Source organism: Biomphalaria glabrata, chromosome 5 (assembly GCF_947242115.1).
Source record: "Biomphalaria glabrata chromosome 5, xgBioGlab47.1, whole genome shotgun sequence".
Lineage (NCBI taxonomy): Eukaryota > Metazoa > Mollusca > Gastropoda > Planorbidae > Biomphalaria > Biomphalaria glabrata.
The window spans coordinates 31785816-31809331 of NC_074715.1; the positions used below are offsets into that span (position 1 = coordinate 31785816).

Here is a 23516-nt window from a genome sequence, read left to right on the forward strand (position 1 = left end):
GGTCTTGCCACCGTATGTCCATGATGGAGCGCAAGCATCTTTGGTGAAAGCGCTCAAGTAGTCTTAGTTGCTTTCTGTATAGTACCCATGTTTCAGATCCATGTAGAAGGGTTGAGAGAATCACCGCTTGGTAGACAATGATTTTCGTATACCCGTATAGTTTATGTTTAAAGCCTCTTATACAATGTAGTATACATAGTACCTGTAAAATAAGACCTGATCGAGATAATACTTCGAATTCTTAGTACGATGTCGGCTGGAGGCACAGATCTAGACCTGGGGTGGGAAACCTTTTTCTATATAGGGCCACATTTAAAATAATTTGGGACTGGAGGGCCGCATATATAAAGTAGCCTATATGTACTTAGAAAATAAAGCTAGCTAATTGTGTATAATATATTTACTTTTTTTTTCACACTCCCAGTTCAATTACAATAAGAGTTGACGATTTCTGAAACGAATTTTGCGAATATTTTATTAAAGTTTTGTTATTATATTTTTACTTCACAACATTTCATCACAAATGTTCAGTTGTACTTAATGTGAAGTATTTAACTGTTTATACTCAGATAAGATAAGATAATTTTTATTGTTCCAATAAAATGGAAATTCAGTTGGACTACAATTGACAACCTCAGCGTAACTACTGTAACAATAACATTATAGATGCAAATATTAACAACTTTCTCAAACGAAACACATAACCCCTCACGAACCAGGGCTTTATGAATTAGACTTCTATGAACTTCTCGATGAGGACAGATGATCTTGTAACACTCTGACCGACAGTGGGATGAAGGAGTTTTTACATTTTTCTGTTTTAGTTCTAATGGAAAGGAGACGACCACTTCGTTCAGATCTTATGTAATAGTGGTTTAATGGGTGAAGGTTATCTTTAAGAATCGTGAGTGTTTTGGAAAGGCATCTTTCATGGAAAAGCTCTTCAAGAGATGGTAGCTGTGTTCGAGTGATATACAATGCTTTTTTAATTAGACTATTTAGTCTAAGTCTTTGTGCAAGTGAAGTATTACCATACCAGCAGGTGATGGCAAAGTTAGTTAGACTGCTGAAGGTTGCTGTATAAAAAAGTTAATTATTGTTTTGTCCATGTTAAACTTCCTTAGCTTTCTAAGATAGAAAAGACGTTTGGGAATTTTTGTGTAGAGGCTTTGACAGTGTTCACTCCATTTCAGTTTGTTGTTGATGGTTGTACCTATAGATATTTATATATTTATACTCACGCCTAAGTTCTGGAACTATCTTACTAATTGTTATCCTTGTAACCGCTTTAAATTACAGTCAGTCAACATCAACCTGTTCTTACACCTTTTTTTTTTCAAACAAGAAAATACTTTTTACAGATGCATATGGACCCAAATAATGTTAAAATTTAGCAGCCAAGTTTTTTAAATTGTGGAAATACAGCTTCTGGCACCTAAAAACTCCCTCCGAAGAATTGAATGGAACTTCTCTTTCAGGTCTTAATTTGCTTGGAGGTATTTCCTCTGGAACTGAATCAGCTTCTGCACTAAATGGTGAGCTGAGCGTATTGAAAACTGGTTCCAAGTTCTAGACGTCTTAAAATTTGCTTTCTAATTCCCCAATCAAGGAATCCAAATACGTTGTGCTTTTCAACCATTTCACTAGAAATAGTTTCACCTCTCAGCAAAAGAAAATGGCAAAATATGTTTTCTCTTGCTTGTTCAAAGAAATGGGAAAGCTTTGTTTGAAAAGATTTTACATGCACATACATTTCATGTGCAAACAACCCATTGAAATACTTCCGATGAAAAACATGAAGTAACAACATCACAATCAATGTCCTTCAAGGAACATAACAATTTCTTCATTAAGTTCCCAATATTCTTCTCAATACTTTGCACATGCTAAGCCAGCGGACGAAATGTTTTGTTTACAAAAAAGTACTTATTGGAACTACCTGTGGTTAAGACCCTTAGCTCTGATAAGTTTGATCACTGAGATAATAATATAGGCCTATTTGATATTCAAAGTAGCATTGTGCAAACTTTCCCGTTTAGTATTATGATTTAGACATTGTTCTTTAATTTAGTAAAAAAAAACAAGTTTTTTCTCAGTCTAAGCATTATGGGCTCCATCAATTGTTTAAAATAGCAAGGAAACAAAATAAAGACAATGTTTCTTTAGTCCTCTGCGTCATAATTGATAAGAATCACGTTTCCATAATTTATATAGATATTAAATATTATTTGTTTTTAATATTTTTGAAATTTTTATATGTATAATCTGTGTGCATACCTGATATCCGTAGGTGTCCGCTGGCACCATAAAACACTCCGGCAGGTCGCATATGTGGCCCGCGGGCCGTAATTTACCCACCCCTGATCTAGACAAATTAATAACTGTTAATCTAATATAATCTAACAGAATCTGGTAGGCCTACTAGGTAACAATTTAAACTATGGCTTTTGATTAACATATGACTACAGCGAGAAAATTAAGTTTAAGGCCTAAGTGAATTTTGTACAAGGTTAAGTGCATATAAGCAAGCGAAATATAAAAAAAATAAGTCGACCGGCGGCCTAGCGTACGCCGCTATTTTGCAGGGACGAAGCCTTAGGGCACCGCAACCTATGCGACCGCAGTGGGCCCCGCACTGTCATAGGCCCCACTCTAATCCTAGGTGTAAATTATAAAATTAAACCATTTTATAACTTATAACAGATTTTCCGCGGCCTCCTGATTTAACCAGGAGCTCCTGGAAATCTCCTGAAATTACAAAATATACGAAAAAGTCTTGGAAATCTCCGGAAATTATTAAAATCTTTTGAAAAATCATGCAAATCTCCTGAAATATATTTATAAAAATTGTCATTTTGGGCTGTCATTCAATATGGAAAACGTCAATCCAACGCGCGATAAAAAAAAAAAACCGGCATCATGACGTAATTGTGGAATCTGATGAAAGATGCTTCTCGCGCCCCAAACTAATGAAGAATTACTTGAGGTCAACAATTCTCAATGATAGATTGAAACATTTGGTAATTCTTGCTATTGAGCGTGATCTATGTAGGAAATAGAATTTTTATGATATACTGTATGACTTCGATACACGCAAGGCTCGCAAAGTAATTCTGTACGTAGTAAAGAATGAATCAAATGCAAAGATGAATTTATTTTCTTATACAAACTCTTAATTTTCACTTATTATCCGTATCCCTACCCAAATTGGGCCCCACAAAATCCGTTTCGCATTGGGCCCCCCAATGGTTAAGTCCGGCTCTGCTATTTAGTGACGGGTGAATACAGAGTAGATTACTTGTACTTCTCTTTCCATGACTTCTTGTCACAATGGTTAAGTCCGGCACTGCTATTTAGTGACGGGTAAATACTACTTGGTCTCCCATCCTCTTTTTTTTTTCGCCTCTAAAATTACGTGGGGTAACTCTAGTCCGTCCGACTTGCAGACATAAAAGACCGATCTTTCCATTACTTGGTGTCCAAACTCTTGGGCCATGAAGAGAATTATAGTAGAGTCACTATTGCGGAGCAGGCATGTTTGCGGAACAGCTTGTCGAAATTAGTTAAAATCTACTTTATTTTGAAATTTTCTGCTAAACTACTGTAATGGTACTGCGCATGGTCCATTTCTCTACATTTCCAATATAAGGGTTTTCCTTTTACAGCAGAAAATTAATTTTGACTCGAGGTTAACGTTGACAGGTATGGAGTCGTTCATTATTTGTCACGTACTAAGAGAACCGCATGGACCAGGGCTCAAGGCTTTTTAAAAATGATAATAACCCATCACCTGCATGATACACCTATTTTTAGGTTTATAAATGGATGTGGAAAAACTTCATTACATATATAGTCATCTACCAGGAATTCAATTTTTTTTTTATTTGGAGGTGTTCACCCAGTGTTAACCTTTTTAAAGATAGTCATAATTGTGGAACATTATAGATGTTATTTATTTGACCTGCGCAGTGGCGTAGTTAGCAATGTGCGAGTGGTGCGGGCCGCACGGGGCATCAAAATGTGAAGGGGCATCAAACTAAGGATACATTTTCTAAATAAAATCAACGCATTGTACATACAAAGACAAACTAATGAATTTGAAATGTTGACTAGAAATTAATTGACTTTGCTACTTTTGTTAATCCCCTATGTTCTTACTTCAATGAAACGTAAGCTGTGAACCAGGTGGAATCAAGTTGACTAGATTTGTTTACATCTCTGAAGGCAACGCACTTTTACATGCCCACTTTCTTCTGGGGCACATTTTCTTACTCCATTTTTTCAGTACGCTGGTTTCATTTATGACTAGAGCTTATAAATAAATGCCTTAGACTTTAAAATAGCAGAATCTGGCAGATCGAACAAGTTGAAGAAGAATGACTAATACAAAGTTTAGGTAATTTCTAGGGGGTTGTGAAAATTACTATCCAAGTTCAATTCTCTCCCTATAAAACATGTGCTGCGAACTAAGCTTAGTTCCAGACCAAACACGTGCATGTCTCCACAAATACAAAACGAACTTATTGTAATATTGGGTCATAATGAGACAAATATTTTTTATTTTTTTTTAGTTCACATGACATCACAAAACTGGATCAACTTTTCCAAATGTTGAGGTTACCTTGTCATGGATAACGACCGGGTGCAAATGTTTTAGTCTTTCATGGACATCATCTTAATTCATTATTCGCTCGAATAATTTTAGCTGGAATTCGGGATGAAGCTGAAATCTATTTAGTAACCTTTTTCAGTACACTAGACTTCTTACACACTTTTTATCGACTTCAACCCACCGCTAGCACGTCATCAACACTAGAACTGCAACTAACTTGAAGGCTCAGAGCGCTTGGTTAAACGTCAGAGGAGATAGTTCAGAAAGTTATGGATTCATTTTAAAACTATTATAGAAACTCTAGAGACATTGACTACAACAGATGTAAACTTTTAAAGCAGGCGGATTGTTGGTTGCTATGCAGGCTTCATTTTTTTCACCTGCCTTGGGTTTTTGGAACATGTATTAACTGAATTAAAGAAGCGTAAGTCAACCTTTAAAGATTGTCAATTCGAGACTGCGCACTTCAACGAAGATTAAAAACATTCTTAGCTACTAGTTGGTAGAACATCGCTGAAGCCAGTGTTAGCTTTAAAGAATGCATGTACTCAGATTTGGTGAAACACGTGTTAGCCACAAGATGCCAGACGAAAAAGGTGAAGATTCTGTAGTAACACACAAGAAAAAGATAAGGAAGAAAATTTATTTTTCCTTGGACGAGATAGTTCAAGAAATAATAACCTGATATGAGCAATATCATGATGTGGTAGGTAAATATGAATTTGTGTCGCCACCCCAACTAGTGAATCCTCAGGTCGAAATCAATCTCGATAGTGTTTATAGCGACTTTGACAAAAACGAATAATTTCGTCTAGTGCGAGAGAGACTTTAACGGTTCCTCTCGATTTCTTTAGAATTATTTGAACGTCTGCAACAAGAACCTGCTTGAGATCTTGAGTTTTAATTTAAAAAAAAAAAAGATGTTGGCTAGATGATTCAGTTGTAAATATTGTCTTTTTTTTTTCATATTTCTGACACTTGTGGTAAGTGAGGTTCTGTACGAGCAAAGTTTTGTTCAGACTAAAGCTGATCATTACTTAATGTCAATCAACGCTGAAAACATTTGCGACTCTCTAATTTGTCAATTGTTGGGGGAAAAAAGTTTTCAATTTTGTCAGCCAGAAAGCAGCTCAGATTGTTGTTAAATTATTATTTTTTTGCAAAATAGCAGTACCTTAACAATAAGTACATATTAGGTCGAAAAAAAAAAGTCATTTTATTGTTTTATTTAGTTTTTTTTTAAAGGGTAGTGCATCACGAGGAGCTGCCGCACTGGGCATCATATACCCTAGCTACGCCACTGGACCTGCGCATTAAGCTTATTATTTACATAGTGATTTAGATTATCGGAATTTAAATATGAGTTTGTATTAGTATACATAAATTTAAAAACATTCAGAGAATAATATTACATATAATATTTAATTTATATACTTTTAGTTTTTCCATAGGTCTTACCCATAGACCAGGCATGTCAAACTCGTTAAGGTGTATGGGCCGCATAAAAAACTTACTATGGCCTGAGGGGCCGCAGCCAAAAATCAGTTGCAAAACAGCTTCCTAGTTTTATGTAAATTAGAAACAATACAATAGAATACAATAATTAATGGCATACCTGTCCCTTATTATAGTTAGCTTAATTTGTAGTACAATTTCATAATTAAAAATTACTAAGATTGCGCATTTTGTTCATTGTCCTGATGCTTGACATCTTTCTGGGATACAAGTTTATTAATATCGGGTGGAAATTTGTTTGCCACTGACACTAACATCACTGACGACAAATTTTGATCAGATAATCTCGAACGGTGAGCTGATTTGTAGCTTTCATTATAGAAAAGAACTGCTCACAGAGATCAGTGCTTGCAAAAATAGCTAGAATTCTGGTTGCAAATTTCCGCAATTCAACGTACCGTTTAGGTAAATAACTAAATTTTGGCACAGCCATTTCAATATACTTCGATTTCAACTAAGAATCTGACTGCTATTCTATCAGCTCTAGTTGCACATTACCAGCAGCATTTTCAGAAGCAAATGAAAATGGAGATAAAAACAACGAAAATTCATGCTCGTATCAAACGTAGTCATGAAAAAGGTCAGTGGAAGCATCTACTAACGATTCCAGGTGTAAGACATAGTTACCAAATGTTGTAGCCGTATTTAATCTTTTTAGTTCCTGACACGTTGAGAAGTGAACAAGATTTTCTCTTCATATTTGATTTATCCACAGCCGTAATTTTGCTTGACAGCACTTCACGTCATCCCACGCAATTGTGACACTTTTGTCTTTACTTTGAAGTTTTAAATTCAAGTCTTGCAGGTGACCAGTGAGATCAATTGCAAATGTCGAATCCTGAACCCATTCGTCAGTATGGTTCACCTTTCATGTTCAGAAACAATACAATTTCTTCACGCAGTTCAACAAATCTCTTCAATTCTTTATGACGGGAGAGCCAGCAAATTTCGCGTCCAATGTCATTCAAAAACATTGAAAATTGGCGATGATAAGAATAAAATTGATAGTGATTGAAACCAGTTTTATGACATGTTGGAATTGTAATTGCTTTGTGCTTTATGTTTCTTGGTGAATGTTACAATAAGCATTAGTCTCTCTTATTTTTGCAAGTAGCTTTGCATCAAAACCATTTCATAACGGTTAGTGCGCCATCCGTTGTTAGACGAGCTAGCTTTACCAAAGGTAAATTGTACTGCAATATCACATGTTATTTCTGAAAAACATCCTCGCTTGTTTTGGCGTTATGCATAGAACATAGCTCATGTAGCTCCTTATGTATCTCAAAACTCCTCTCACAGGGCCCTTATGAATATAGCCAACTGTGCTACACCCGTTACATCAGTTGACTCATCGAGAGCCAATGAAAATAATTCAAAATCTTTTTTTTCCTTTAATTGTTCACGCGAGCTGATTGACATGTGTTCCACAGTGTTCCTAGTTAACGCTATTACTTTAAATACTTTCACCTTTTCTGGACAAATTACTTCGGCAGCTTTAACGATACACTCCTTCATAAAATCATAAAATCTCTTTCTCTAAATGATTTGCTATGGCTTGCTATTAAGTTTGAAAAATGTATCTGGCTTTCACTGCAGACTCAATCTCGTTGTTCAGTTTAAAAAATACTATTTTTTCAATTCAAGTAGCTTGTCATCTCTTATTTTCCAGCGTAATAGTTAAACGTTATTTTGATAATTTTTTAGGTGGCCGCATGCGGCCCCCGAACGCCGTGTTTGACATGCCTGCCATAGACTATATATATATATATACAGGACTGCCAACACTAAGAGTAACTAAGCATAAGTTTCGTTCAACGCCAAAATGTGAGTCGAGGTACTTCCGATCTAAACTTATTTTACAACATTCACGATATTTGAATGATGATGCCAGAGCTTCGATAATATATTTTTTTCTCTTTTCATCACAATTGACAAATATAATACTCTTTACATTGTATACTAATTAGTATGAGTTGAATAAGCGATAAACGGAAGAGTCAACACATTTTCGAGAGTGTCATTTTTTACCTATATACTTTACCAACTTTTATTTACATCTATACCTATTTTTTTAAATTTATTTAGAGTTTTGTTTCCAGATAGTATGCATTATAGGCCTATATATATTAATGGAGAATTAACCATTAAAAATGAAAAGCAATTATATATTTATGACTAAATGAAAAATATGCCTAAAAATTTTGGCTCTGCGAATTATTATTTTTTTAACTAAATAAAATCCCAAATAACATCCAATTCTTCTAAACATAAATTAGCCAATGTTGTGGCTATGCGAGAATACAGAGAATTATTATGGAGTGTATGATTGTGTGTATTGGATAATTTTCAAAGGATTGGTGGCATGAGCAATGCGTATAAAGGGACTTAGAAAACTGTAGATTTAAAAATGAAGTGAATAGAAGTGATTTGAAAATTGAAAACTCTATCTTCTCATAATTATCTTTTATAATACAAAAGTTACTTTAAAAAAGAAGACGATTACGTCCTAATAAGAATTATTTATTACCCTTTAAGCTTATTTATTTTAATTTATCAGGAGAACAAAAGCATGTAGATATTTGTTAATTTAAATATGGTTTATGTTGCTTATAAAAGGATATTGAAATTAAGGCCTACTTCATAATATTAATAATGTTAGAACATAAAGCTATAATAAGTAGTATTACAATTTCATCATCATCATCATATGTTGTAAAATCTGGCTTATTTTGTGAACACAATTATGATTAGATCTCTAAGGTAAACAAACAACTAATTTTCCATTCATCATTTGGTGTAAAATTGATGGTTTCTTTATATAGTAAATAATTCACCGGAAGTCATTCTACTAACACTACCCTGCAACCAAGGAATCCTCGGTGTACGGGACTTATTGAATTGAAAAATATAGGCGTGGTGCGCACAGTTGGCAGTCCTGTATATATATTATATATATATATCTATAGTCTATGGTCTAACCCAGGGGTGGGCAACATTTTTGTATCGAGGGCCGCATTAAAAAAAAAGTTTGGTAATGGTGGGCCGCATATATATATATATATATATATATATATATATATATATATATATATATATATATATATATATATATCTTAGAAAGATAAGCTTGCTGTGTAGAATGTCTTTTATTTTAATTCATATAAACACTGTATTACAATTTTTTAAATTGCTGTTGTCTTTTTATATCACAATATCCCCACAAATAAACAGTTGTACTTAATGTGCAGTATTTTACTTCTTACACTCGTGCATAATGTTTCTTAACTGTGAAACTATCTTACTAGTTGTTACCCCTGTGTGTGACTGTTGTCAAATTAAAGTCAGTCAACATTGACCAGTGATTATACTTGTTTAGTTTCCACAAAAAAATGCTTGCTCACTGAATGAGACAATTTATGTTCCGGAAGTTAAATGTCGGGACGAGCGAAGCCTTCCCTTGTGGTGGAGCATCACCAGAGAATGCTGACCATGTCCTTCAATGGTGCATACTAAATCAAGGGACCCGAACAAGACTCTCCAAAGACTATTCGGAGAACTGCCTGATCTGGAAGAGACTACACGGTTCATCTCAAATATAGGATTACTGATCTGAACCCTCCAACATGTAAAATGAGAACGAAGAAGAAGAACAGATGTATGTGTATTGTGTACCCAAATAGTGTGAACAGCAGCAAAGGTTTTTTTAAGTGTGGAACTACAGCTTCTGGCACCCAGTGGTAGTGATGACTGGAGCTTCTCTTTGCTTTGAGTTATGTCATCTAGAGCTAAATAGGCTTCTCTTAATATGTGTTGTACTTTTAATCATTTCACTAAAGATAGTTTCACCTTTCAGCAAAGGAAAATGACAAAAAACTTTTTTTTTTTGCTTGCCTGTAGAAATGGGAAAGCCATGTTTGAAAAGATTTAACATGCATTTGCACTTCATATGTAAACAATCAATTGCAACAGTAATTATAAAAAACATTATATTTTGTCATCCACTCTTCATCAGAAATATTGGTAACTAAGCCACAGTCATATGTCCTTCAAGTAACATAACAATTTCATCCTTGAGATTTTATATTCTTCTCCTTTGCCTTGCCCATGCTAAGGTAGTGGATACATTGAATTATTTATTCATAAATCAGAACTACCCGTGGTTAACTCCCTAGGCTGTAGAAAATATCATTTTTATTATAGTGTATTAAAATTTAAAATTTACATTATATGCAGGTTTGTTCAAACTTTCCTGTTTCAAGTTTATGGTTCTCAGTAAAAAAAAAATCGAGCTCCATCAGTTGTTACACTTCCCATCTTGTTCCAAGCCTACCCAACACTCAGACATTGTGTCTTGAGTTGAGTGTATTGATGTATAGCCAATAAGCATAATCTTCGTTTACTTAAAACTTTTTATAACGAGACAGTTTCAATAATTTGTATAGATATTTTTTTTTAAAAATATTTGCATTTTTATATCTATATACTGTGGGCACACCTGATTTCTGTAGGTGTCGGAGGGCCGCATAAAACACCTCGGCGGGCCGCATGTGGCCCGCGGGCCGTAATTTGCCCACCCCTTGTCTAACCATTACGGAGCAAAAAATTGATAACTAAAAGTAGCTGCAAATTGTTCTCTTTTCTTTTTATTGTACTTGTAAGTTGGCATGTTGTTGACAATCTAGATTCTATATATATAGACGAGATCTAGGACTATAGATCTAATGCAGCGGCTCTCAATCGTTTTAGTTCTTTTTTACAATTCCCAAATATGCGGCGACCCCCAACAGTAAAATTATTTTCATTCATAAGCATAAGTAATTGTATGCCTAACCCTAACCCCAACTTAAACATTAAAATATGTTTACGATGTATGAGCTTGTTTTCACTAGGCCAGGAAATTAGTCTCGGGGAAGTCTTTGCAAGACTATATAACGGCGAATGTCAACTTCTGCAAGTCCATTTCTGTTTTTATACTTGATAACTAACAAGCTGGAAAATGTCTATCGCAAAAATATATTATCGGAAGTGAAAGAAAGGGCACAACTCAGACAAATTGGGATGTGACTGCAAACACTTGATCTAGAATTATGTAACTAATATTGAAAGAACTTATTTTTCGTTGCATTTATATTGATAAGTTCAATAAAATTTTCTTTTTTTTTTTTTTTCTACTGAATAACTTGAACTTCGATTGTGGGGAATTCTGGCGAGCGTAAACAGGTAGATTTGGAAAGTATTATGAATTTCTTCCGCAAATATGCGCTAATGTTCCTTCACTGAAATCATTTTGTTATCTGTACTGTTTGCTAGTTTAAATGTAATGTTCCTCATAGTCAAGATTGGGAACATGGAAGTAGAATTTCCATCAAACTTTGTTTGCCAATCTAAAGTTTCATTTTGAAGGATCATATTTTTTTCAGACAAATCAAAGAATGCTGCATTTGATTATTGTAGTGACGTTTTTTCATTTCTTCTTTTAATTCGTGTAGCAGTGTCGACGAGTTCCAATGATTTTTTGATGACTCGATCACATTGAAATCCAGACCAACCTATTGGAAGGAACCATGTGCATCTTGCAGACACCAATAATATTTTTCAAAGAGATTTTTTTGTCCTAAAATGACCACCTTTCTCCTATAAATCATCACCATTTATACACAAAACCTTACCTTTCTATACTTGTCAAAAAGAAAAAAAAATCGGACTATTTAGTATCGAAAAGCTCTACAGTTATTCCCCCTTCGGTTTATATATAGTCTAGAGCTTCATATGATGCAGTTTTGTTTTAAATTCTTGCTTAATCTTCGCTTTGCATTACTTTACATTAATTTAAACTGCTAAATCATTTAAATAATTTTGCTGCGACAGTGAAAATGTTTTAAATTACTTTAAATTACTCTGATTCATTGCAGTTGCCTGATTTCAAATGTCACTAACAAAATTGTAATTTTTAATGACAAAAATATGTAGCCTACATTCTCAAGTGTTACACGTCTGCATATTCTTAAAATATAAGAGAAACCTGATATAGCGTTTCTAGTCACGTAAACTAAGACCCAGAATAGTAAACAAAAAAAAAACAAAAAATTTAGATGGCCTTAAGCGACCCCGCTGGCAAGGGGCTCACTGCCCAATGGTTGAGAACTCTGATGTATTGTATCTCAGCGATTGACCTGATCTGATAAAAGAACCTATGCCTATGTTGTGGATTCATTGGTCGATATAAATCTAGGCCTAGTTATAAATCTAGAATCTTTCTAGATCTATCTAGATCAAATTATTTGCATAGTTTACATAGATCCAGACATAGGTTACATTATTATTATATCATTATTATTATAGATTAATATAGATCTATCCTATATAATATATTATTAGACTATTAGTTATTGTATAATAATGTATAATTGCTAGTATTAAAATTCAAGTATATATATAGTAGTTTATTTATTTCGGACATTACATGAATTCGGACATTCGCTGTTTTTTGTGGTCATTAAATAATTATTTTAATATGTATTATAAAACTAGCGCGCTGTATAATGTGCTTGTCCATTTTCCAATGATTCTGACCCAATTTCCTTCCATTTAGCTGTATTTTTATGTAAGAAAAACGAATTTCAAATTTGTTAGTCAGGTTGTTGTTTTTTCCTATATTACCCGGATGACTTTACCTCTTCCTCGAGTTAAGATTATATTTTTTGATTGGCTAAGTCTATGCTAATGAGCCCGGCAATATTTATTCTGTTTTTGGAGCTATTTGTTTGATTCATAAGCCAAGTTTTCTAATTCCATACCAAAAAAAAACTAATACGGTGTCCGAATTAAATTACGATTTTCTTACCAAAATTTATTTCGGACAGCCAGTTTTGGACATCAATAAAAATGATCTTATATTATATTTGTTCGTTTGTTGTTGTTTTTTTAATAGAGAATAAATGGGCAAATGTTTGGAGTGAGCTTGGTACATTGAATGAAGTTAAATGCTTAGATCTAGACCTACTAGATAGATCTAGATTTATATAGAGAGAATATAGAGGATTCAGTTAGGCAAGAATGGCTATCGTAACCTGTAGGGGCCTACTATACTACAAAAGATCATCTGTATTAGAAATTTATTAAATTAATAAACAAAAAAACACAAACATTCAACACACATCTAATCATGCAAACCCCAAACATTCAACACACATAAAATAAACAAACATAAAATAAGTCTAAAAGTCGGTGCAGAAATCACTATTCCAGTGACCTAATTTTGGTAGAATATGTGTGTTCATATTTTTATTTTTTGTGTTCGTATTAATGCATAGTTTGAAAACATCGTTATGATTTCATGTGAGGGGCTATGCCTGGGGATCTTAAAATTTAGTTAATGTTAATATAGAATTAAAATCTGAGTTTATTGATGCCTAAATATAGAGACTGTCCGAAATAAATTATGGTGTCCGGAATCAAATAATGTGGGTCAAATGTGTCCCAATTAAATGAAAACACACGGCCTCTTTGACCTTAAATATAATAACAAATATAGGTTTGGGGAACAAATATAAGTAGTCATCCTTATTCTCCTTTAACTAAAGAAGACTTTGATACGTCATTTTCTTTTCTATGTCAAACCATTGTAAAATAATGCGCTGTCAAAGTCAAACTTTCACATTTGGGCCTATAGGTGTCCGAATAGCATAAACTACTCTAGAGTCCATATGGATTTTATTAAGTTCTAAATTATAAAGATCTAGATTCTAGATCAGATCTTATTGAAGTTAATTCAGTTTTTATCTTAGTTAGACTTAAACTGTGAGTTAAAGTTAGTATTCTAGATACCCGGTTACCGGTACAGATTTTTGCCAGACACCCACCTGCAAGAATAGAAATAAAGTAATATAGTATAAGTATAGAGTCTAATAATAATTAATAATTAGATCAACTATCTAGACTAGAATCTTCAAGTTCAATCCGCATATCTAAATGATTAAATGTAGATAGTGTCTTTAAAAAATGATAATTTCCGCTTTTAGGCAATTTAGGTGTCGGATGACAGATTATAATCATTATATATAGATCTAGGCCTTCTAGATAGATCTAATTAGAATCTGAGAATCTAAATCTCTAGATGTAGATAATAAATATAGTCTATGTCTATATATAATAATATAGTATATTCGAAAATTGTATACTCACTTTAAATTTTAAATTGACTTAAATAAATTTTACTTATATTATATGTAAAAGAGTAGAATATTATAATCTTACAGACATACAATTCATTTCATATATGAAAATGCATATTATATGTTATGTAGGTATTTTTTTTACTATTATTGGAGGGGTATAATAATATTAATATTGTATTGAGAATAAGTAGACTATAAGACACAACTCTTGTGTACTTTTTTTTTCATAGAATAATTTCAAATTTTTAAAATGGTTAATATTTTGTGTAAAAGGTATTATATTGATATAATAATTATATAATGATGATCTATAATTTGGTTTCAAAAAGTAATTGAACATTACATTTACCCACAGTTGATGGCTCTTCTACTCCCATCCAGCCTCTTGGCAGTAGTAGCATTAGTTCATGCCAGTCATATAGTAAGATCTCATTCCGGCACATTTCATGGTCTAACTAAGGAGGCAGCTAATGGATTAACATATAAAGCTTTTCTTGGAATTCCATACGCGCAGCCTCCAGTAGGAGAACTGAGATTCAGACCACCTGTACCTCTGGTTCTTGAAGGTAAAGGTAGAGTATTGTAATAGTTGTTTTTTTTTTTATAACATTTTTTTTCTTTTTTTAAAATGATGTCTATGGATTAGAAAGATATTTAGAGATCCAAGTTCAACTGATAATTATTTTAGATATAAATAACTTATATTCAAAACTTATATTCAAATTTACCAACAACTTTTAAGAACTAAAATACACAAAAATAAGGTTTTTGAGTATTATGTCATAATTACAGAAGTTCCATTAAAGAAAAGATGATTATTTCATCCTATGCTCATCCATGTCTTATAATTAAAACCTAGTCATGCATGTTAATTGGAAACTTTACTTTAAAGAAGTCATTTTTTTGGGGCTGATTCAGACAACCTGCTCCATTCTCTCATTGCTCTAGGGAAGTAATTGGTTAACATGTATGTGCATGTTACCTACATTACATCACATTGTCACGGAACAGAAACATGCAAGACCATTTCAAATAACAAAGTATTATTCTTTCATTTGTTGAATGTTTGCTTCACAAGGTCATGACGGCATGTTAATGACTGAAATTCTGCACCATAAAAGGAATGTTTGAGAAATTCCACATGCAGGAAAGGAGATTGGTTGGTTCCAAAAGGCAGGAGGAAGGAATGCATCAATAGTTTGGGGGACTTGAACGACGATATTAAATGTGTTTAACTAAATCGTATTATACATTTATAAATTGTGTATATTATTAAAGTGATAACTAGTTCAAGATTAAAAGCTTTGTATTTTTTATTCAAGGATCTCAGATTTAAATTTATAGTTTAGATTTGTATCTTTGAAATCACTTTATTGTTTGAGTATTCAGTGATTTGTTTAAATTAGAGAACAATACAAAATTAGAATATCAGAAATGCATTGTCTGATCAACACAATCTCATACTAACATCAACCAAGACATCAAGACAATCAGCCTCAAAAGTATCTTGTCATCTGGCACTCCAGACCTATCATATCACCCATTAACAATTGAAAGTTAAACTTTAACCTGCCCATGAATCTCTATTTTTGGAAGCATTTCCTTTCTTGCATACTCAGTCATTTATATCATTTATTGTATTGATGATTTGATTTGTTACCTAATTTAAGTATAATATTAAACAATAAACTTAACACAAATCTTGTTTCAGAAGGTGACTATTATGCTACTGAATTTAAACCATTTTGCATTCAAATTAATCCTGTCAAGACCACTCATGATTTTGGACTAGGTGAAGAAGATTGTTTGTATTTAAATGTTTATTCTCCAAACTCTGCTGGTGAACAGGGAAGCTTGAAAAAGGTGGGATATTGTCAATTTATATTTATTAACGTTTTGTTTTTTCAACACAATTTTAATGAGTGCTGCTATAAGCCTATATCTCTTAATTTTTTTTTATAGTAGTGACTTACAATATTCCATTTGCAAGGATATAGAAATTTTGATTAAGCCTAAGTTCAGATTTATTTGAAAAATAAGCTTTGAATTTGTTAACTCTATCAATGTGGTGTAACTCCCAGGGAGTAACTTTGCTAGCACTGGCGAGTCTGTTGTTACTCTCAGCTAGTAACTTGGTATATATATATAATATTTATTTCACTATCATGTAAGAGTGATTATTCTTATCTTGGTAGTAAATTGGATGCAGGAACAGCATGTTTAAAAAAAAAAAAAGACAACATTGTGTTAGTGTTTCCTCTTTTTTTAGTGTATTTAGTGTATTAATGTAAATTACACAATTTTTACTTGTATCTGTAAATCTTTTTGGAAAATCAGAGTGATAAAATGTGTGTTAATTTTGGTTTAAATGTAAAATTTAAAGATTACAGATCTTTCAGTATATCAATTTTTTAATGAATTTTTTAATATATCTCTTTTTTCTATACTCAGTTTGGACTTAATAAACAGTTTTCTTTAATAAAATTAATTTTCCTTTAAAATAAAATAAAAAATAAAATTTGTTAGATTTTATAATAAAATAAAATGTTATCTTAGTTTTATTAATTTCCCCCAACCCTTGCAGATTTTTTAAATCCCGGTATCAAAACAGTATGCACTGAAAGAGTTAAAAATCAATTGAATTCTGTGTGTCTTATTTTATCCCTAATCTTCAAACACTAGGTATTTGTGTTTGTCCATGGTGGAGGAAACATGAATGGCATGTCTGATCTGTACCTCCCTGGCAGACTGGTCACTGAGAAAGATGTCATTGTAGTGACCATTAACTACAGGCTGGGATACCTTGGATTTCTGAGCAGCTTGAGCCCTGAATGTGAGGGCAACTTTGGGCTGCTGGATCAACTCCTGGCAATCTCTTGGGTGAAAGAAAATATTGTCAATTTTGGTGGCGACTCTTATGACATTACAGTAAGTAATACATGTGATAATAAATTAACTAATGCTTAGGACAACACAATAAATAATGTCTCTCTCTATATTTATTCATATCTATTTACAATTTTTTTTATTCATTGTCAGATAGGTGGTGAGTCTGCTGGTGGTATTGATGTGTCATTTCTAAACTTGGTGCCCCATTCAAGGGACTTGTTCACCAGATCAATATCTTTTAGTGGGATGAGTGGGGTTGCACAACCTCTAGTTGTCAGAGATCCCAAAGCAACTTTTGTACAAATTGCCAAGCAATTTGAGTGTTTGAATGCAGCAGTCTCTGACCCAAAAAGTCAACAAGAGATGGAAGAAATAGTTGAGTGTTTAAGAGGTGTACCTGCAGAAAAATTTGGCTTTGAGGCCATTGTAAGTGTTCCTGATATTGGGCCTGTAGCCTATGGAGATCTATTTCCTGGACCTCTGGTAAATTTGTTTAATGATAAGAACTATCTTGATTCCATAAATTTTTATGAAAGAGCCTATTTCATCAGCCTTTGCTACAATGAAGGAGATATATTCAATGTTGTCAATGAAAACATATTAGCAAATCTTCCTGAAGAGCAACGCAAGGCAATACCTCCCAATGCCATGCAGTTCAATACCTTTTCCAGATTTTTGTCTGACAAGTTTGGTCCTGTCAGTAATCAAGTTGTTGCCAAGGTTATTGAATACTACAATTGGAATTATGAAGTCAACCCACTAGCAGATTTTTCTGCAGATGCTATCTTTCATATACCTACTTTACAATGGGCAGCAGCAGCGACAAAGGGATTAGCTACAGAGAACAATAAAGTATGTCTTCTGCCTTTCTTGTAATTTTTTTTTTAACATTCTTTTGCTTAGTAATTTTATCAAAATATACATTTTGTGTTCCATTAACATCCAGGTTACAATTATTTGCTGTATTTTTTTTACCTTGACCATCAGTTTTTTATAAGAAAGTGTCAAAATATAAGTCTTAGCTCAAATATTTTAATTAATTCATAGGATCTGTTTCAGTTGTAGGCCTACATAGTAGCGTTATTGAAATAAATTTTAATTCAGTTTATGTACTAAGACAAAAGTAACACATTTTACAGAAAGAAATACTGAATAGTGATTTTAGATTCAAAACTGTTAAAAATGTTGTTTTTTTTATAAAAGCTAAAATGTTCCAATTGGTTTTTTTTTTTTTGGTTTCATTGTTTTTTGTCCATTTTATATTTTTGGTCAAAGTAAAATTTAGAATACTTTCACAAGTATCAATACATTTTTTACATTACATATTTGGGCTTTTTTTTTTCATTCCAATTTTCTAGCAAACCACAACTTTAACTAAATTTGTATTAGACCTATTATTGATTGTCAAAATAAATCTGTATTCATTTCTACTTCATTAATTCAATGGGAGCTATCTACCAATAATTATGGCTTTTTTTATATTCCTGACATCCTTTTTTTTTTCAGATTCGCTTATTTAGGTTTGTGCACTGGCCAAAAATGTTGACAGGTCCTTATAAAGGCTTGATACATGGCATGGACCTCTTGTATTTATTTGACCTAGATCCAGAATTTATCAATAAAATTATTAATCTTCATGTAAGTACAAAGAATCTTTTTCTTATAATGTGCACTTTATATAAATATATCAAGACAAACATGTAATAGACTGAAGTGTTGTATAATTACAAGACCTTTTTCATCGAGGTAGAAATAAGTCTTTAAGGAATGGTTGTTTTCTTAAGTCATTCTACTCTAAGGAAAAGATTCTTTCAAATGCTAGAAACTGTAAAGGAATAATATTCATGTTAATAAATAAATTCTTTTGTCTAACAAAATAACAAATACCTGATTAAATCTTTGCCAGCATTTTCTAACTCTTGTGCTTTGACAAACCCATTTTCCCTGCTTTTAGAAACTGATCTCAGCAGATTCATTCTGAAAGCAGATCATGATCTGTTTACAAATTCAGTTCACTTTTATGCTTCTTATGAGTATTTCACTCATCTTTACATTCTAATGTAGCGAAAGCAGCACTTTTAAATAGAGGACTTATCTTTATTGTACAATTTAATATTGTTTGTTTTGTTTAAAGTTAGTAAAGATTTCAAGTCCCTAAAATGTTTTATCTCAAACATTGTTTGTTTGTTTGTTTTTTAAATCCTAGGATTATCAAAATGGTTATCTAAATTGAGCAGTTGCAAACCAGTGATGCAACTTCTGTGAAGTTTTTATTTGAACTTTATATTAGGATTATATGCCCATTATACATTGGTGACGAAAAGAGCTTTATGCTGAATTCTTGGAATGCCACTGATAACAACTTCTCACTGAGTTACTTGTGTTCCAATAAAGATAAGATGTATGGACTTCTTTTTGGCTTAGATTTAACTTTTTCAATCATAGCTTGTCACTATAACTAGATGTTGCATTTTAAAAACTTGGTACAACATTTACAGAGATAAAATAAGTCAAAATACATTTATACAATTTCCGAATTAACCCTAACCCTATTCAATTCACAACTTCGTGGAACCTAAATCTCAAAAATGGCTCTGAGGATTTTAGAAATTTAACAGTTGCTGTATATCACTGAGAAAAGAATTACTATCTTATTGGCCACATGGGGAAAACTCAAGTTTGACCATTATAATTTTTCAAATTAAAAAAAAAACAAAACTAATTTAATTTGGCTAGAAAAAAAAACAAGGTGTGGACAGTTGTAGTGGACCAATTACTGAGTTGTTTATTAAATTTAAAGTTGCTTACTTTTTTATATTATATATTATCTAAGCTTTGCTTATATTTTTACATAAATGTATTATAGATTACATCTATATTCCAGATATAGAAGTCAGAGGCGTATTGAGCAAAATGTGCCCCCGTGGCAAGGTACTTTATCCCCCCCCCCCCCCCCCAATTTACCATGAACATATAAAGGTGCCACTCTGTCTGTGTCCCCCCCTCCTGTAGGTAGTGCCTGGGGCATCATGCCCCATTTTTCCCCCCTTGATGCGCCTCTGCTAGAAGTTGATTTAGATCTAGTTCAAGATGTCTATAATAAAAGTACCAATAAATAATTGCCCAATTATACAATGCCCTCTGGACCAATGACTAGCGACGTTGGTACTTTGAGCTGATGGTGCCAAAGTATGAGTTTGATACCCGGCTTGAGCAAAAAAAAAATTTGTTTAATGTAAGTATAAGTTGTTTAATGAAGGTATTGTCTTTTTAAAAATATATTTTTTAAACGTTTTTCTTGTTGTTTTTTTATTTAGCCACCATTTCAATCAAGTTTATTCATTCTTTGTCCCATTTCAATCAAGTTTATTCATTCTTTGTCCCATTTCAATCAAGTTTATTCATTCTTTGTCCCATTTCAATCAAGTTTATTCATTCTTTGTCCCATTTCAATCAAGTTTATTCATTCTGACTTTGTCCCATTTCAATCAAGTTTATTCATTCTGACTTTGTCCCATTTCAATCAAGTTTATTCATTCTGACTTTGTCCCATTTCAATCAAATTTATTCATTCTGACTTTGTCCCATTTCAATCAAGTTTATTCATTCTGACTTTGTCCCATTTCAATCAAATTTATTCATTCTGACTTTTGTGTAGTTGTTGCAGTTTACATTTTGTTTGGGTTAGATTAAACTAGATAATTTTCATTGTCACCTTACTGTTTCAGGTTAATGGCAGCTTATGGGATGACACAGAAGAATATCTGAAGAATAAATATCTCAGCATCATTGGTGACTTTATAAATACTGGGTTAGTAGTTTAGTTAACTTGCTTATTTTTAGCTCTTTTTCTATTTGGGTCATACAGTACCACATACATATTTAATTCTAAATGGTTTTGTGTGCTTTATTGGTACACAGTTGTTTATAGAGACCTATATGATTCATTCTGTAACTTATTTGATTGCTAGGAACCCTGCCTTGTCTTTAGAAGAAGATCTACCAGGTGGATGGCCTCCATTTGATGAGCAAGAAGGTCATTATCTACAATTTGGTTTGACACCTCAGATAAAAACACAATTGAAGGCAGATGGTGTTCAGCTCTGGTCCCAGCAGATTCCAGAATGGATCCGAGAGTATCCCTTAGAACAGCCTGTGCATCTGGAGCTTTAAATAGTTTTTTCTTCTGATTTTGGAATGGCTCTAAAAAAAAAGGAACAGATAATAAAAAGAAATGATCCTGTTTTGTTCTTTGACCTACTATTATTACCATCAGAATATATATATTTTTTTATAATATATTTGGCTGTGTATAATAGTTTGCTCAATAGCTTAGGAGTAATAGATAAAGTAATAGTTCAAATTGTTGAAACATTAAGACCTATCCAAAATGCATATAAGTCCAAATAATTTTATACAATTCCTAAATAGTGAAATATTGAAGAGATTGAAAATTGTCTTGTGATTATGAGGTTCTATTAAGATATTTGAAAAATAGAATTACCAATATAAAATTGCATTTTTGTTTTCAAAAGAAATCTTTATTCTAAATTGTTTGTATTGTATTTTATACACAACTTTAATTACCCTGTCACTGTGACAAACATTCACTTTTTGTTAAATATTCATGATTTGCTCAATATATACATACCTTAATTATGTTTTTTGTGACCATTTAATTGTTTGTTTTATAAGCTTTGGATGATTTTCCAGAAATGAAGAGTATTATTTACTAGTCCAAACCTGCTAAATGTCAGTGATCATTGTCATGACAGTCTGATACATACTAGATGACCAGACAACCATCCAAAATAATGGAACATTAACTTTTATTTGTTTTTAACTATCTGTACTGGATCTCAACACCAAAAAAAAGATTGCAAAAGTAGTAAAAAAAAAAATTCTCCTCCTAAGTCTATGAATGGTAATAATGAGGGTCTTTTGGCTAATTCAAGGTCACTGTGTGAAGGCCATTTGGTTGTGAGTTTGTGTGTAAGGTAACATGTGAGTAAACTGACCTGCAGGGTCCACTTTCATGGTTAGCTGTGAGAAGCAGACAATAGGAACTTTTATAGCTTGTTCCACTCTTCTGCATCGCTTAGTCTGTTGGTGTCAAATTACATTTGTTACATATGGTCTTGCAATCTATCTGAAAGGGCTATCTTGTATCTTCAAGACCTCAATCTGTGAATGCTTTTTTTATGAGTTTGTATTCTTGTATTACAAATTTGTGATGTTTTACAAAAAGTATATTTTTTTTAACTTACAATAAATTTTACAGGTTTTTTTTATGAGCTTTAAAATGTTTTTGAAGAAATTGTGATGATTCTGAATATTTTGTAAAAGTTTATGTATTAAGTTGTTTTTTTTTAAACAGTATTACTCATTTTGATAATAATGAAATTTTTTTAGTTCAGCCTAAATGTAAAGAATACCATCAGAAGCATATTGCTAACAAGCCCTAGTCAAAAGTACCTTTATACAAATGAAATCATTCTTGTGTTGTTAATGCATTTTTTCAGTGGAGATCATGTTTTTTTGTGGGGCTTTTTATGGTTGATCACATTGAATTGAAGACATCGAAGTGTAGGGCCAAACTCAAATTTCAGAAAGTGCAAAGCATTTTTCTATTGGTAATGTTCAACAGCTTTTATAGTTAGTTACAAGCATTTATTGTATTCAATTCAGAGCATTGAGTTACAATGTTTGTTTATAAACTTGTCTCTCAATTGCAGTGATAAGAATGTTATTTTTGATTATTGAAATCACAAAAATGTCATATTTTTAGACAAATTTTTCTTAGTACTGAAATATGGACCAAATGTATTTTTTGACATAATCAGATCATAATAACATTATTATTTTTACTATTATTATTATAGCTTTTATATAGCGCTACTTTCATGCTTATAGCATGCTCAGAGCGCTTTGGTTCAATCTCATTTGTGAACCGGTGGGGGGGAGGGGGTATCTAGGAGTTGGTTTTCCATGCTGCCTTTAGGTGCTCAGTAAACCCAACTCTGCCCGAGTCGGGTGTCGAACCTCGAGCCCCCTTCTAGGTAGCCAAGACAAGCGCACTTAGCCTCTCGACCACGCTTCCCACTAAATTCGATATTGTTTCCATACTGTTACACAGACCTTTATTTTTTTAAATTGTTTAAATAAAAATATATTTTTTTTAATGCTCTTGTTCTTTTATAGTCTATTTTAATAAAATATAGTTTATTAAAAAAAAAAAAAAAAAAACTTGAGCTTTGAGCTTGTATTGGAGAGATTGTTAATCAGTCCTTGAACCAACTACTTAAGATGCTAATTGAAGTTAT

The 23516-nt window shown here is 32.6% G+C and overlaps 1 protein-coding gene across 9 annotated transcripts; it reads left to right on the forward strand.

Moving 5' to 3' along the window:
* The first annotated feature begins 11919 nt into the window (after positions 1-11919).
* LOC106065337 (cocaine esterase-like) lies at positions 11920-23375 on the forward strand. Of its 9 annotated transcripts, none has more exons than XM_056031090.1 (8): positions 11920-12070; positions 14660-14876; positions 16016-16167; positions 16987-17232; positions 17344-18045; positions 18700-18831; positions 20922-21004; positions 21165-23375. In XM_056031090.1, the coding sequence occupies exons 2-8, from the start codon at positions 14663-14665 to the stop codon at positions 21364-21366; spliced, it is 1731 nt and encodes a 576-aa protein (XP_055887065.1). In that variant the 5' UTR covers positions 11920-12070; positions 14660-14662; the 3' UTR covers positions 21367-23375. The 9 variants fall into 9 exon arrangements, with proteins under 9 accessions (XP_055887065.1, XP_055887064.1, XP_055887061.1 ...); XM_056031089.1 differs by lacking the exon at positions 11920-12070 and adding an exon at positions 12209-12343; XM_056031086.1 differs by lacking the exon at positions 11920-12070 and adding an exon at positions 12281-12437.
* The last annotated feature ends 141 nt before the right edge of the window (positions 23376-23516 follow it).

Coding starts and splice junctions, on each gene's coding strand:
- LOC106065337 (XM_056031082.1), top strand. CDS start 14,406: ATGAAAATGCATATTATATGTTAT. Junction 18,046..18,699: donor TAGCTACAGAGAACAATAAA/GTATGTCTTCTG, acceptor TTTTTTTTTCAG/ATTCGCTTATTTAGGTTTGT. Junction 21,005..21,164: donor GGTGACTTTATAAATACTGG/GTTAGTAGTTTA, acceptor TTTGATTGCTAG/GAACCCTGCCTTGTCTTTAG.